Here is a 16,959-nt window from a genome sequence, read left to right as displayed (position 1 = left end):
TTCAAGCTTTTCCCCAGAGGCCCATTTTCTATAGCACAAGATCTATATGTGTTTGTTGCAGATACTAAATAACTGGAGTTCTAATACCTCTAAAAATGTCACGTCAAATCTTCTTTTTAGAAGAGCTGGATGAAATCTCAACCGCTGTTCACAGATGCCAGGGTTCAGCTGCAGATCTGTTTTGATGAAATCTCAGCCCCTGTTCAGAGATGCCAGTTGTAGTAGGTGAGATAGGGCAAGCCAAGAACATTGTTCTGGTAGTGGCAAGAGTGACTAGAAGGAAGTTCCTGAAACTGCTTTCTTTTTTATCCTTCCACAAACTTCATGAGCATATGATAAAATATAATTCTTAGAATGTAGATTTCTAAGATTAACACGAACTTTCTTCATATCATCTTTTTAATCTGACTAAACTTAAGATATACATTCAGAGATATTTCATTAGTGTGTTTACTGTCATGAGGATCAGGAAAGATAAATATTATTGTTCATCATTGAAAAACCATAAGAAAATAATTTTAATGTATATCATATTCTAAAAGAACCACCTGACTCTTCGCATGAGGCTATATAAGTTGGCTTGCAATTGAAATGATATAGTTTCTTCTAAGAAAATGTCAAAATTAAGAATTCCAGTTGGATGCAAAATGTGGTTTCTCTCCTGGCTTGTTTTAAAGACCCATAAAGTAAAAGTCCTGGTATAAAATTTCCTTGAATAAAAAAAAAAGGAGCATATGATTGCATAAAACTTTCCAAGTACAATGGAAGTCTAAGAGAAATATAATTATTATTGTTGGTTTATCACCTCAAACATGTTGTTGTAAATGTCATTATATCAGATGAGTTTGAAAACAGGTTTTCCATTTTGCACTTTATTTGACAAGGTGATTCATTGTGTAGAGCAGTTTAAGATGTCAGTCCTTGTGGAAAGAATTGAGTTGTGCTGATGTGCTTATAAGCATTCCTCCATCAAAGTATATGATTAAAGAAGGGTTATTCTTCTGAAATATTGTTACCCAACTGGCCTGACATATGAGTGCTTTCATTATTGAAATATAATTTATCACAGTTAATTCCTTCTAGGTAACCATGTATATGTTACATATGGCATATGGAAAGCTGGTTACAGTTATCCAAAAAATCATATTTGAGATAATTGCTTATGCTGCAGCACAATAGCTTGTCAAGTAATTGAAATAATTTGTTTCTGACATCACATCTTCATTCTCAACAGGGGAATGAAGGGGAAAGAAAAGAAACACAAGCATTTTCTATGCTTTTTGTATGTTCCTTGTGTCTGTCAGTTGCCCATTTTTTATTGCCTCAGAGAAAAGCAGAAAACTTCTATCTTGCTTTGGCCATTTTTGCATTGAGTTTGGGAAATTTCCCCTGTTCTTTCAGTGGACAACAGCTTTTATCTTGGAGAATGAAGTTTGCTCTCCACTGTCATTAGTTTGAACTAACCTGCTATCTTAGCACAGCTGCCTATTCTATATTTAGACTCCTTTACAATCCCACTAAGCTATTTGACTCAGTAATTTCTTGCAGAAATGAAATTCCACAGATTAATTATATATCATGCAGAGGAGTACGGTATCTCCTTCCATCATGTCTAAATTCACTACCAATCCATTTCCATGAGTGACTTGGTATTATGTAGCTGGGAGAAGAAGAAAGACAGATTTGTCTTAACCAAACCATTCATTATTTTGAATACTATCATGTCTGTTGTGTTACAAAATGCTATCAAATAGTTATAGATATATACTGTTGGCATAACTCAACTTGCTCTCTCCCCCTTCCTCCATTCCTTCCTCCCTCCTTTTCTTCTTTTCTTTCTTTTCTTTTCTTTTCTTTTCTTTTCTTTTCTTTTCTTTTCTTTTCTTTTCTTTTCTTTTCTTTTCTTTTCTTTTCTTTTCTTTTCTTTTCTTTTCTTTTCTTTTCTTTTCTTTTCTTTTCTTTTCTTTTCTTTTCTTTCATATCTTACTTCTACATTTGTCTAATATGGTGACCTTTGCATTTCCAGATGCTATTCTACATATGAAAATCCAGGATGCAGGACATATTGATAAGGACTAAGGTGCTGATATACTTACTGCCTTTGTCTTCCCCTCTTACTGTGGCCACAGGAGTGGCGAGTGGCAGAAATATGTACACACAGATTAGAATCTGACTTTACGCACAATTGACGCTAATTATTAAGGACATGTCTCTCACCCTCCAAAGAACCCACACATAGATACCCCTCCCCCTCCAAGAAGAAACTTCCTCTTCAACACTCTATGTTTAATGCAATCAAATGTTAATTAACTGACAATGGTACATCTGATTGATATGCTTGGCATACTGAGCAGCAGATTCAGAAAAATGAGTATTCATGAATAGCATCACTTTACAGTTTGCAATAACAAGTCTAGCAATAGAGATAAATCTGTTTCAATACAGTGTATGCTCCTATCATTCCACAAATATTTTAACCAGAGCTAGCTAACTATCAACCAACCTTGAAGCTCCACCTCCTCCTCTGCTTCTCTCTTTTTCAGTCATCAGCCAGCATGACTTTTGCAGATCTGAATCCTCTCTCCAGCCTAGCTGGCACAGCTGCAGCATTACATATCTACCAGACACTTTCTCTTCACTCCAAGCCCGTATTGTTCTGCCTGTCACTTGCTCACCTTTCAAAACATAAGTTGCAAACCCTTCCTTTAGTTGCTAAATTGTACAAGAAGAAAAGGTATGAGTGGAGAACTGTTCAGCCCAGAAGACCAGGGGATAAGAGATGCAGGAATATGTAAAATAAACAGCAACAGGTTTGAGAAATATTTATATTCTCATTTAAAGCAAACTCCCCTTACAGAGGAAGCTTTCTTTAGTAGTCATATTAATAGTGGAAAATAGAGCTCTATGTGCATGAAAAGCTTTTTAAAGACTTTGCCTTCACAAAATATGGCCAAAAGCATCACTGATCAGCTGGGCTGGCACAGATGCTCAGCAACCCAACAGAGCTGTGGGGCTGTTTTGTTTTGTTTTGTTTTTTAATTCATGCCACAATTTTAACCATTGAAAAGACATTTCCATAATCTTTTCACACTTGGAAAAGCCCTACTCTGAGGTAAGTAAAGCAAAAACTATAGAGAGGCATAGATCTGTCTGGCATCAGTATGTCCGGATAAATAATGATCCGTTAATAGAACTATCATAATCCTACACAGTTTAGAGTATTCTTGATTAAACTACTGGCAGGGGACCACTAGGATTTACAGAAAGATTACTTTTTTGTTTTCTTTTGTTTTTTTTTTTTTGGTCTGCCATTTTATATTATTTAAAATCTGCTTGCTATGACTTCATTTTCAAGCTTGTTAGAGGCAGATGTTCCTCAGCCCAAATCTGGTCCTGTTCCTTAGGAGGAAACCAAAACCCATGCTCTCTAAAGGCAATCCTGGGATTAGGCTTTTGATTCAAGAGCTACACAGCTGAAATTCAGGTGTATATGCACAGTAGCCTGTATGAGAAATTGCAATACCACCTTGCCTGAGGGCATGTTATTTCCCATAGCATGCATCTCTCCCTGGAAAAAAGGGATAGATTTGGTGTGGATGGTTGATGCTCAGTATCAGTTCTTTAAGAGTCTGATTTTTTTCATTCTGTAAATGAAGTGCATCAAGAATGGTTTGTGGTTTTCCATTATTGCTTGAAATCTTGTCAAATACGTTTCCCTTTCCCTGTCACTCTTATAATGTTTCTTTCCTGCTATAACTGGATCCTTGCTGCGCTTAAAACATCCTCACAGTAATGAAAAGAAAGAGGAAAATATTTTTTAAATTGAATGTGTTTTTAAAATATTTTCACTTCCATTTGTAAACCCAGAATGTCACAGAGACATGAGCTCAACATAAAGCAGAGGTAAAAACATTTACTTGTCTAATTGTTCTTTTCATACCATTTAATTTCATTTTAAGCATGTTGTAATTCTGTACTTGTAATTTTTAAGAATTAGTTTGACAATTACTACAATATTCCACTAGTATTTGTACACTAAAATTACTGACTTATCCAATTCCAACTTCACTTTTAACTTAGCTTATTTCTCCACTCCCCAGAAATAAAGTAATACTACTTGCTATTGCATAGGAAATTCCATTTTTAAAGCACTGAAGCACTTAGAATTTATCCAGTGCACAGAGCAAAGTGATGCCAAGTTCATTTATGGTCTAGTCCTTAAATACATTTCTAAAATCAGGGGTGAACATATATTTACTGAGCAAACACTAGTCACATGAAAAATGTAAGTAATTCAGGTTGGTAGAAAAAGTATAAAAGACAGGGTGAGTCTGAAAAATCAGAAGCACAGAACTGAAGGCAATAGATCAGATGTCATTTGTTGGCCAAAATCCCTCTCAAAGTGATGCTATTATTAGGAATAAGTTTGTAGAAACTTGTCAGTGAAGGAGATTGACTTGGCTAAGAACCTGACATCCCCGTTAATCCTCTTGAGCCAAGTATGACTATGGTCTGACCTAAACATTAATAACCCCTTTTCTGTGCACTGCAGCTCAGGAACCTTTACAACATTGTTCCTGGTGTCTTCAAGCCAAAAAAAAAAAAAAAAAAAGCAGCCCTTTTACCAGGTACATTTTAGTCAAAATATGTTGTTTTCCTCAAGACAGGGAAATTGGAATAAAATTCTAAAATATGTGATGTGGAAGGCTATGTCATCCATGGATCCTGTCACCAAGGAGAAAGGTCAAGATGCCATCTAACTGACAGCAACTCTTTATTTGAGTTTATTGTGAAACGAACAGGAATATTTTCAGTATCTTTGCGTGTGTTTGTATGTTTATGTGTACACATACATACAATGAACTGCACAAATAACCATAAGGACATAGAGATGCCACCTAACTTTCTCTTACTGTAATGAAGGTGCAGAGGCACTGTTCCATAAAAAATCTTTGACTTACCTTGGGAAAAAGACAAACCATTAAGTGAGAAACACTGGGGACATGGTTTACAAGTTTATCCATATATAAAACTACTGTGATTACAAAACACCTTTTAAGTCATAGTCCCTGGCATGTCTTTTACCACCAGTGTTAGTGTGCATTTCCTTTGCTTAGAGCTGGAGAGCTCTGGCTTTCCGTGGAAGGAATGTGAAGCAGGCAGGAAAGCGAGATCCACGTGTCAGGGCCATTGCTGTCATTGGCCTCCTCACACATTGCAGATGTTGTTCAAGCATGAGCCAGGGACTGTGTGGAATAAAAAGCAGCCTATGGAACTTTAGGCAGGGATACATGCTGAAGAAAGCCTGCAGCCTGCTTCTACACCATGAGAAAATTTCACCAGCAGGGAACAGGATCTATGCAGGAATCTATGTATGGGCTGATCTTAGAGTTAATATTGCTACATCAACATTAATTTTACACTATACCAATATTTTTCTTCAGGGAGTTAGCACTAGAACTTCTTGCAAGTTCTAGGCACAATTTGGCCATAAGCATATGATTTACACGAAGACATGAACAAGTCCTGTAGAACATATATCAGAGATTTTTTTTTCCTTTAGAAATCAATTTTTATTGACAACAAAGTCCAAAATATTCTGAGAAGAAAAATGAAAAAGGGTAAAGCTTCTAACCATACCAAAAAAAGGAATAGTTGATAATGATGGGTCTTGTGTCGCAGTCATAAAAATGATGACTTTATCTCATGACACCAAATAATACAGATCTGGGAATACTAGTTAAATTAAAATGTTCAGTATCTCTCAGAAAGGAACCACAGAAATTTGAGCTGTGACCATATAATATTCCAGATATTGTATGACGAATATGTGGTTTATTGATTTGACAGGTACTACTATTTTCCCCCAGGAAAAAAGCAGATTTGTGGCAAATGTCCTAATAGAATGGTACAAGTAATTGATGAAGTTCTGCATAGTCTGTTGGATGAGGTGACAGATCTGAAAAGCCTCTGACTTATTAGTTTTCCTGTTGTCATAGTTAAAGTAAGTTTAAAAACATACAACATAAACCAGAAAATGCTGGGGAGAAAAAAAAGAATGATTCCAAACTCAATTCCCATGTCAAGACCATTTTAAAAATCATATTTGAAATAACTCATAAATGAACATAATAGTCAAATTAGGAGTTATGCTCCAAAAAATATTTAAAATATATTAAAGTGATCTTTAGCTATACAGTTATACATTTTAGGTAATTATATGTTAACCTATTAGATTTGTATATGATGCAAGATATGTGAGAGCAGAAAGCTGTACAGATTCAGGAGGCTCTCTTAATAATTACTTATTATTATTTGCACTTTTCTTTATGCTAACAGTTGTTTCTGATGCCCTACCCACATCATAGCCTACCCAAGGCTATGAAGTGGAAATTTAAATTGAGAGAGAAATAATTTGCTTCTTGAAGTAATAGGAAGCTGTTAGTAATTTGGAAAACATAAGGCTTTTTTAAAATATCTGTCCCTTCGGTGTTGTATGAATATATCAGCTGGTCAGTATAGTTCCTCAAAGCTACTATCTAAGCTTGTCAAACTGATGCACATTTTTTGAAGGGAGAAGAATGTTGAAGCTTTTTGTAAAAACATTTATATACCTGGAAAAATAATGATTAAAGGTGGTATGGAAGAACATTTCTTGCCTTTTAACTTTCCTGACATCCCTTCCCAATAGTGCTTTTAGGAGATGAATGCCATGTTTGCAGAGATAGGTTATAAAGCTGTCTGGCTTGTTTTGGCCACCCAATATAGTTTTAGCACAAGATAAAAACATTTAAAATGTACAGTCTAAGTCATTGAAACAGCCAACTGTAAAAGTGTCTATATAAATATATATAAAGCTTATTCAACATAATTATGTAAATGAATGACATTTTAAAAATCAGACAATGAACTGTTACTGATAAACAAAGAAAAGTTTGGCTATAAAAGTGTGCTTGATCATTGTCGCCACTGCAGTTGGCAGTGTACTAGTTTAAACTACAAAAAAATTGTGTTTTCTTGTTTGGCCCAAAAGACCTGCAGAACCTTTAATAAAAAAGTTCTTTACCTCTGAGCCAGGTAATACAAATCTTCATCAGCTATGGAATCGCATATCTCTAGGGAATATTTGCAAACAAAACATATTCTTCTGTACTTGGATAAAGTATTCTGTTCTTGGAACGCAGGTAAAACAGATCACCAGTTCTGCTTTTTTTTCCCCAATAAACTATGTTTATTATGCCAGTTCTAATTACCATGCAATCTAATGGTTTTAAGGCTTATATTTTCCACATCACTGGACATCACAAACATGAAAGCATTTTATACTGTCATTATACATCAATGTTTGCACTTGGTTATACATATATACAGAAATTATTCACACATCTTAACCTTGCTATTTCCTCCTTTCAAACCAACATAATTTTACTGTGAAAGCAGCTTTTTAATAAATGGTATAAGAAATACAGCAAGGCACACATTTTTTAAAAACTTTTTTTCTCATTACCACCTCAAGAAGCATAAAAACCCAAAATGTTGTACTTAATTCAGTAGAATGTCAACAGTTCCTAATATACAACACCATGTAGTTGTTTCTTGAAGTGTTGCATAGATTTACTTTAAAAATTAAATAAATAAAATGCCATTTATTTTAATTGCTTAATTTTTAGATGTATTGAATCAGGAGGGCTAATGACTTATTTTTGCTGCAATCCAACAAAATTTTCACTTTAAAAGTAAAATAGTTTCAATAAATTTATGCATTATACACATAAATATTAAATTTGATACATAAAATAGAAGAGTACTGACAGGTACAGTTCTGAAAAGATGAACCAGACTGAGCATGAATTCTGTGGAACTTCAAAACTTTAAAGAACAGAACCAGTGATAAGTAGTACAGGAGCATTCAATTTAGGAAGGGGAGGTCATTAGAGGTAGCTTGGGAGAGGAATCCATATGAAAGCAAATGGCATTGCTACAATACAAAATGATCACTGAAATAGGACTAGCATATGCAGCCTGATCACAAAGCCAACATGGACAAATCACATTTGGAAAGAAAATTTATCTTGGGAGTCAGTGTAATGAAAGGCAGTGATACAATGGAATTGGAGGTCATCCCAGGGTTTACAGGATGAACCTGCACCTGAATTGCAGCCAAGTTTCTAAAAGGAAACAAAAAAGTAACAGTAGGTTACAGAAAATGAAGTTTTATTTGCAAAACATAGCTCTTCCAGAACAACCATAGATATTCATTAAATGGTCACATGCTAGCGCTTTTAATGCAGAAGCATACAGTAGGCGAACAATGACTTTTAACAGCCTGAGGTACAAGTTAGTGTAAAAAATTGTATTGGTGTAGAAAACGCATTGATTTTTGTAAAGACTTTGTTTCTAAAGAAACAAGGAAAGTCATCAAATCTGACCTTTTCCCTGGATCCTGTCCTCATCCTTACCTGCAAACTTACCTTCAGCACACTCAAAAGTGCACTGATCAGTGAAAACATAGGAATTTTCAAAAGCCAAGCAACAAAAAGATCTACTCATCACTTATCTTAATATTTATGTAAACATATAGAACGAGATTTCAACAGAGAGGAGGAAAGGAGTGTCATAGAAGTGGTCCATGAATAGAAGTGTCAGTCATCACTGTATTTTTAAATTGCAAATAGCTATTTAGTCACTTCTAGTACCAGCAGTGAGTTAAATTTTCATACTATAGAATCATCCAGCTCAGAGTTTAGGGTTAAACTATTCATCAAAGAGCACAGGCTTATGATGAGGATTACGAAGAAATAACTGTCAGAATACAGCTCAAAGATTAGTGCAAAGTACATCTCATAGGCATTTCCTAGGAGGCACTCCAGACATGCATTATGTGCCTCCCAAATTAAGCAGGAATATCTGGATCTATCCAGTTACCTTCTCCTTTGATCTTATTTGCTGTAACTCACCCCCCACCCCAATAGAAGAAATATACTTACATGAAAATGGTGAAAAGCTCAACAGTTTGTTTAGAAATTAATGGAGAACTGATCTGAATAAAGGGGAAGATTGTATCAAAAGGTTTCTACAACTCTGGCATGAGTGACACATATCTATAGTAAGAAAAGTCTCACTGATAGATTATGTCAAGTTTTTCAAAAATTATGTAATTCACAGGCAATACAAGATTATCTCTTTATTTTTATTGTTTTTTTTAAGTTAGCTACTGTAAGGAGCTAAAAAGTCAGACTGTTTAAAACTCTATAAAGAAACTTTATAGTATCTACCTCCCTATAAAAACATCTAGGAAAAAAGTGTTAAGCAAAGATTTACATTATTCCTGTAGTTCCAGTCTCTAAAATAAAATTATTACATACTAACTATTGTGTAAACCTGTATATTATTTTTCTCCTGTAATGAATAATTAACTAACAGTCCTTTGCATTTATGTATTGTCTTTTATCTGTGGATCTCAAAACACTTTTCAGTGAATACATCATGCTTCACATGTCCCATTGATGATTATTCTCATTATTTTGTTGCTAAAGAAACTGAGGCAAGGAAGGAATAAGTCATATCAAAAAATCTATTGCTGGAAAGGAAATAACTGTCAGACCTTCTGAGTACCAGTCCTGGGTTTCTCCTGGCTATAGTAAGTGCCAGGATATTCTGGCTAACATTGTAGCACTGTCAGATAATATCAGTTCTTAAGCCCAAGTAAAATATTTTTTTCCCTAAATTAAGTTAAAACTTAAGTTTAAACTACAAATTCTGCACAAAATGAAGGAAATAACTTTTGGACTTACTTGTAAGAACTAACTGATTAGACATAGAATTCTAACATATCCTCTAGAAAAGACTTTGGACACATCATATAAACCTCCTTAATGTATTGATCTCTACACATATTGAATATGTGACAAAAAATTTCCATCCCATTGGTGAGTCGTGGGTCACAGTGATAGCAGATCACATGATCTCATATACAGAAAGATAGTTCTTTCAAGCTATCCCCTACTTGAGAAATAAAATCAGCATAGCTTTAAGAGCACCTCTGTTGAAGAACTCCATGTTGGCTTATACGAGAGACTAGTCAGTGCCAACAGATATTTTTAAGCCTGCTTATAGAAATGGTATTATTTTCCCATAATGGTAATTTTTTTTGGTAGCACACTGCTAAATAACAGGATTGCAAAATTTGACAAAAATATTTTCTTCACTATTACTTTTATTCTTCTGTATAGCCAAGGTAAATACTAAAAACAGAATGAAATCAAACTACTTTTGAAACTATGCCTTTTTCAGCTTTGAATTCTCGGTATGCTTTTAAAGTACACATATACTATAGATTATTTTTCTCTAAGTATTGCAGCTACACATGGAATTACACATTTAAATGAGCTTACAGCACAGGTGCTACAGGAAAAATAATGGTGTTTGCCATTTATCTTTCAAATTAAATAATGTGTTTTTAAATAGTAACTTTTTTCATAATACACTTATGGGAACAACATTTATCTGTCACATTTTAAAAGATGTATTAGTAATAAATGTAAATTACCTTTGGAAAATCAGTAATTAGCCTCATCAAAAAATAAACAATCTGCCACCAAAAAGATAATCTTTAGCATAGTTAAGTATAATAACTGTTATTTGAATAAGTTAACAAATTAGGATAGATTGCTTCTGTAATTCATTCCCCATAGCATGAGAGATGAAGTTAAAGCACCAGGCTTGTGAATGGGGGAAGGGAGCTCAGACTTTAGCAAGACCAAATCTAGCAGCTCATATTTTCATTTTTTGATGTGCCAGAGATAAACTATATGTATCCTAGGGCTTTACTACTGGGAATAATACAGTATATAATTCCCATGGAAGCAATGCTATATGTATCAGTTAAGAACCAGTATATCTTCCCAAATGTAAAAAGTGGGATGTAGTGTGAAGGGCTTTGTCACCTTAAAAGTATTTGTCAACACCTGGGCAAAATGTAAAACTATAACACAACCCTATTAAATAGTATACAGACTGCATTACATTTTATTAATATCTTTATCCTCTGTGTCCAAACTTAGTCCTTACACCAACTGCATATTGTCATATCCCAATTTTATGAAAAATACAGCTGGCTACCATGTAGGCAACTATGAAGTTCTGAAGAGTGAGGGAAAGTTCATACAGTATTTTGAGATCCTCAGAGGAAAAGTACTAATGAATTGAAATGACATGTTATTACCTTCATCAGTGAAAGAATGAGAACAAGAATAAAATCCCACTTGCTATAGTAAGTATTCTTCCTCAAATTAATATTATAAAAATGAGTGAAAAAAAATAAGAAAAAATAATAAAACAGTAATTTAGGAAAAGCTTATGTTTACATAATTATCACTTATCAACCTCAGACTTTTGTCATCATCTCAATTTCCAAATAGAAGCTTCCATATACACATACTTCTTTTAATGAAACTCTACAATATATAGTATCATCTATGAGTTTTGTAATTCCCGGTTGATTTCCATTGCTTCTCCCGTTGTTTGGATGTGTCCAAGTATTAACCTAACTGGCAATCAACAGGTCATGATAGCCTATTTCAAAGTCATTCAAGAAATATCCTCTTTGCTATGATGGTTCCAAGATAATGCATTATTCAAATAGATATGTGTAGAAAGAGAGTGGCAAGCTGTAGCTATTGCTGTCATAACCTAAAGACTTTGCTAGACATACTTATACATATGTGTATGTGTGAATGCTGGGTAAACTGCCAATATGTGCAAAAAAAAAATCCAAAGCATAGTAATATAATATAGCAAAATCAGGAAATGCCAGAGTTAGATATCTAATAGCATCAAAGCAATCTATTTCATATAAATAGGCCCAGATCCTCTGCTGCAGGTACATAGTTTGAAATAGGAGAGTACTTGTTATTTTCATGGGCAGTGATGAATAACAACGTTTTGTCCTAGCAACATCATGGAATCACAGCATAACTTAGGTTGGAAGGAAACTTGAATGTCATCTGGTCCAACCTCCTGCTCAAACGAAGGCTATTTTCAAAGGTAGATCAGATTATTCAGGGCCATGTCCACTTGAATTTTGAAAATCTCCAAGGATGGAGATTCCAGAACTTCCCGAGGAAACCTGGTCCCGTGCTTAATCTTGTGTTTTATTGGAAATTCCCTTGCTACAGCTTCTGGCAAGCATCAGCATTTGGAATTGGAGTGGCATTTGGAGTTGCCATGCTGGCTTTGGTCTACTGGAGGAGTGTTTCCAAAGACTAATGGCATTCTATATAGCTATGCTGGTTTTTGGGTCACGAAACAACTAGTGAGACTCAAAGAAGCAGTGCTACACGTTGGGATTTGATCCAGAAGTTGCTTTGTAGATCTTTTGTTGCTAAATGTGCAGTTATTGTTAGACATTTATGTGAGGTCAGAATCTCCAGATCTGAACCACTTTCAAACTTCGGAAGAGATCAGAGACACATTTTCATCTAGGTTCCACCATCTGACTTATGTTTCAATGTCCTTACCACTAAACAGAACCGAAGCTTCCAGTACTGCTATGTGGCTACCAGTTTCCATATGTTTTGGTATTCAGGTCTTTATTCTACATTATTCTCACATTATCCTCTTTAATGATGTTGCCAAGATTTCTTATTTTGGTAACCTCAACTTCCAGCCTAACACTGTGTTGTAATAATTGTGTTCTTAATAATGGTTTACTGAACTTAAATCATGGTAAACTGACATCAAGGGATGACTGTATCTCTCTACTTATTCTTCAGTCTGCTTAGCCATTCTTCATGGCTTATCTGGAAATATTGTAGAACTCCAACTCACTAGTTACCCAAAACTCTTGTAAAACTGGAAGTTCAGCTTCATCAAGTGCTTTTGAACACCTCATAAGGCCAGCTGACTGTGGAGAAGGGGATCAATGAATAGAGCTGGTTTCTGGTTCCACAGTTCATTTGAGGAGGGAAGAGGAGGCTGATATAGAACTATTACTTCGGAAGAATTCCCAGGTTCTGCAAGATAGCAGATTTGTTCCAGAAGGGAGCAGCTCCAGTCAGTGCAAAGCCAAAGGGCAAGAAGCAGTATTCACTGCTTTTGTTGACCAGTGGCATGTAAATTGGGATTATAGTGTAATCACAACAAATGATATAGCACTATCATAAAACAGAAGCCCTGGATGGTGATTCACGTCCTTTCATTGTACAAAAATGTACACACACAAAAAAAACCAACCAAAAAAATGTAAAAAGAAAATGAATGTGCAACTTGTAGAGTACATACCTGTTTTTAGGATAATGTACGTGCCTGGAGAGGGTTACATTCTATCTGTGCATATTTATATGTCTTTCCTTATGAAGATTCAGGAGATTTTCTTCACAAGTAAGAGTTTTACTGTTCTGATGCAAACCATCATTTTTCTGTGAATGGCCAGTCTTTAACTGAAACTCTATAGATGAAGCCTCTTCAGAAGCAGCAACACATCCTTTGGGCTCTTCAGTTTCAGGTGATTTCCCTGTACTACTCTTTTTAGTGCTAAACTCTGGAGAATTCTTTTTCAAACCTTCAGTGTGCCCATTGGAAATCGGCAAATCATCAGCAGCGTATTTCAAATTGTTTGATGCACTTTGTTTGTTAGGATTGGGGACGTTTATATCATTAACATCACATAAAAGAGATAAATCCCTACCTTCAGATGAAGTTTTAACTTCTTCTAATGACTCTAGAGTTAATTCACCTAGTGACTCTGCAGATGTTTCAGAAGTAGTGTTAGAAATAGGTTGCTGCTGCTCAACCCGTACTTCAGGAGTACCATTAGAAATTGATTGCTGCTGCTCAACCCATTCTTCCTCAGGACAGGCTTCAAAAAAGCATTCAATATTTTCTCTCTCATCTGTGAAGTCCAGTGGCACAGGACTGCTGCTCTTTTCCTCTATGTATTTGATTACCTCTCCACAGTCACTATCATGAGAAGAAAGTGAAAGATAAGAATAGAAGTCCCCTTTTCTTAGCTGAATGGGTCTGTGAGAGTGTTCTAACACTTTTTCCTTGATCTGTGCTAATGAAGCTGGAGCAGTTGACTCACATTCAGGTTGTGACTTACTTTTCAAAGCTGTTGATGCCATGTCTATTATCTCCCTCACAAAATTGTGTACTGAGCCATCTTCCATGTTTCTTTTATCAAAAGCAGCAGATTCACAGTTACAGCATGAATCAAGACCATTGGCTGAGGAGTCACATTCTGCTTCACTGGATTTCAAGGCTGTACAGCAATCAATAGATTTTTCAGTAATGCTTATCCTATGTTGTTGACCTTTAGGTAAGGATGTTTGTAAAGCTGTATCTTGTATATCTACACAACTAATTTCTGAGGAAGATTCAAGGCAAGGTTTTTTAGCAGGAGAGGAAGAAACAGCGTGATGATCAGGCTGAAGATGACTTTGACATTCCTTTGGAGGGTTTCTGGATCCATCTGACAACAGAACAGTCTCCTTGCCATCCATATGTGAATCATCTGAACTGTCTGTAAATGCTTCACAGACACAACATTCATTTTCAGCTTCTCTGACATCAAGTGATGCATGAGTTTTGGGAGCTGCTGATGTTCTAATAAGACCTTCCTTTTGACTGCCAAGAGTATTTTCAACATTGCCATTCTCCATGTCATCCACAAGCTGATCCTTCACAACCTGAGAGATATCTTTCATCAGGTGACTCTTTGTGCCCTTTTCACGATCACGTGGTACATTCTTACTATTGCCATTATTTTCTGATATTTTCTGTACTGAACCATTCAATAGTGTTTCAATGCTTAATGTATCTGTAGCTTTTGATGTCTCATTACTAACTTTACTGCGCTGAATTTCATCACTGAGGTTGCTTTTTCTCTTCTCCCTTGTCAAAGAAAATTTTGGTCTAATCCAAGTTTGGAGTTCATTTTTTATATAATCAAGCCCTGAAATTAAATTGCATTCTTCATAAATATCCTCATCAGTTGCTATACTGGAGTCATCATCTTCATCTTTGATACCTAGCTCTTCCTCAGTTAAGGTAAGGGTGGAACTTGAAAGCAAATCACTGTCATCTTCATCATCAGTACAAGCAGAAGTGCAGGAGACATTAACAATCATGCTGACATTGACATCGCTCTCATCAGCTACGGATCTATTAAGATGTTTTCTAAATGATGCATTTGAATCTGGTATTTTATTTCTGTGCAATACAATGTCTTCAGAGCAGAGAGAAAGATCCTCACTGCTGCTGAGTTCAGTGAGAGAAGCTGCTGAATCTTCATTGATTGAGGATGCAATATCTAGAGACAGCTGTCCAGTAAAAGACATTTTTTGAGAGCTACTTTGGAGTGTTATATCAGAGATGCTGCGCTTTATCTTTTGATCTAAAGGACTCTGGATATTCTCTAAGCGATTCAAAAGATCTAATGTCCTTTTGCTGAGCTCTCCAACAGAATCACTGCTTGCACTTATGTCTCCTGAGCCGTGATGACTAAAAAGATCTTCGTTGCTTTTGTACGAAGTGAGCCAGCTCTCCAAAGAGGTGCTTCGCTGAAGACCATCTCCACTTTTAAAAATACCTGAGCTGAATAAATCACCTACTACAGACAGAGATTCTAATGAAGAACTACGAGATAAAGTTGAAACCTGTCTTGTGTTCTCTGTAACAGTTAATTTTCTTACAGTTTCTGCAGATTTACAGGAATTGGGATCTGATTCTGCAGGGATACTTGCCAGAGTATGGTCATGAATAAACCCATCTGGTTGTGACTCTCCAGGCTTATGTTCAGATTTACCAGGTATTTTATCAAAACAAAAGCCATGAAACAAACTGCCCTCTGTATGTGTTTTTTCAATTTGCGATTGTTTTATTATCGCTGGTAATTTGAATTTGGAGCCTTGAAGATATGAGTAATCATAAAATGTAAACACGTCATGTTTTCCTTGCAATTCTTCAAGACAAACAGGTTTACACATGGTAATGGTGTCCAAATCCTCATCATTTTCACTTCCACAACATGCAGAAGGTGCCAACTGGAAATCATCTGGGAGACTAGCATGGTCTTCTTCATCTTGCTTTATTTTTTGTTTTATTACATTGACTATATCATCCACTTGAGATTCTGCATGTCCAATTTCAGGATTACTCTGAGTGCTTTCAATATCATTTAGAAAAAAAAATTCTGAATTATTTGTAGTTTCTGTATCACATTCACTCACTATCCCACTCTCACTCTCAGAATGCCTGCTTATGTTTCCACTCTGATACATATAGTTATATGGTTTTGCCAATGTGGTCCCCCCTATTAGGTCTGGCAGAGATTTGGTAGATGAAAATGATGAGTCTTTGCTAAGACTTTTGTTTAAAATGTTAGACTGTGTTACATTGGAGAGTTTGGATGTTTTTTTCAAGAAAGGCATGTGTTTTTTTTCTGATAATTCAATATTATGAAGACTATAGACCTGATAGATGTGAGGATTTGGAGGAGAAGTAATGCTGGGACAAAAAAGAGGACTTCCACGATCACTGATACTTTTGTCTTCATTCACATCGTTATTGCCACATTCTCCTGAAGCAGGTTTCTGGATTAGATCATCATTCTTGAGTTCCTGATCAGGATCACTTAACTCTTCATGAATACTGATTAGCTTATTACTTATGTCAGTTTCATCCCATTCTAGTGCATCTTCACTTGGACCATTTAGATCCATCAAACTGGGATCAATAACGTTCAGAGGCTCCTGTAAAAAAGAAGTCAAAGATTAAAAACATTTACAGCTGCACTTCGAATGTGCTTCCACTGAAATCGTATAAGTAAATTAATGGGAGTAAAGTGCATATGGAACAATGATCACTAATAGGCTTTTAATTTTGTTACGTTTTGTGTACCATTAAAATGATCAATTAAAATGAAACCTATTAAATTTTACATGACTTCTTAGACTTCTT

The 16,959-nt window shown here is 35.5% G+C and overlaps 1 protein-coding gene across 2 annotated transcripts in view; it reads right to left on the bottom strand.

Annotated features, from left to right (window-relative positions):
• Positions 1 to 7,207: 7,207 nt before the first annotated feature.
• AKAP6 (A-kinase anchoring protein 6) overlaps positions 7,208 to 16,959 on the bottom strand; it is a 293,798-nt gene continuing 284,046 nt past the window's right edge. For both annotated transcript variants that reach the window (XM_074824596.1, XM_074824595.1), the window contains 2 exons: positions 13,282 to 16,751; positions 7,208 to 8,168 (listed from right to left, as the gene is read on the bottom strand). In XM_074824596.1, the coding sequence (XP_074680697.1) occupies positions 13,323 to 16,751 (3,429 nt within the window). In that variant the 3' untranslated portion in view covers positions 7,208 to 8,168; positions 13,282 to 13,322. The remainder of the gene's footprint in view (positions 8,169 to 13,281; positions 16,752 to 16,959) is intronic.

The sequence above is a fragment of the Strix aluco genome, chromosome 4, assembly GCF_031877795.1.
Source record: "Strix aluco isolate bStrAlu1 chromosome 4, bStrAlu1.hap1, whole genome shotgun sequence".
NCBI classification, from domain to species: Eukaryota; Metazoa; Chordata; class Aves; order Strigiformes; family Strigidae; genus Strix; species Strix aluco.
This window is presented reverse-complemented; position numbering and strand designations above follow the sequence as displayed.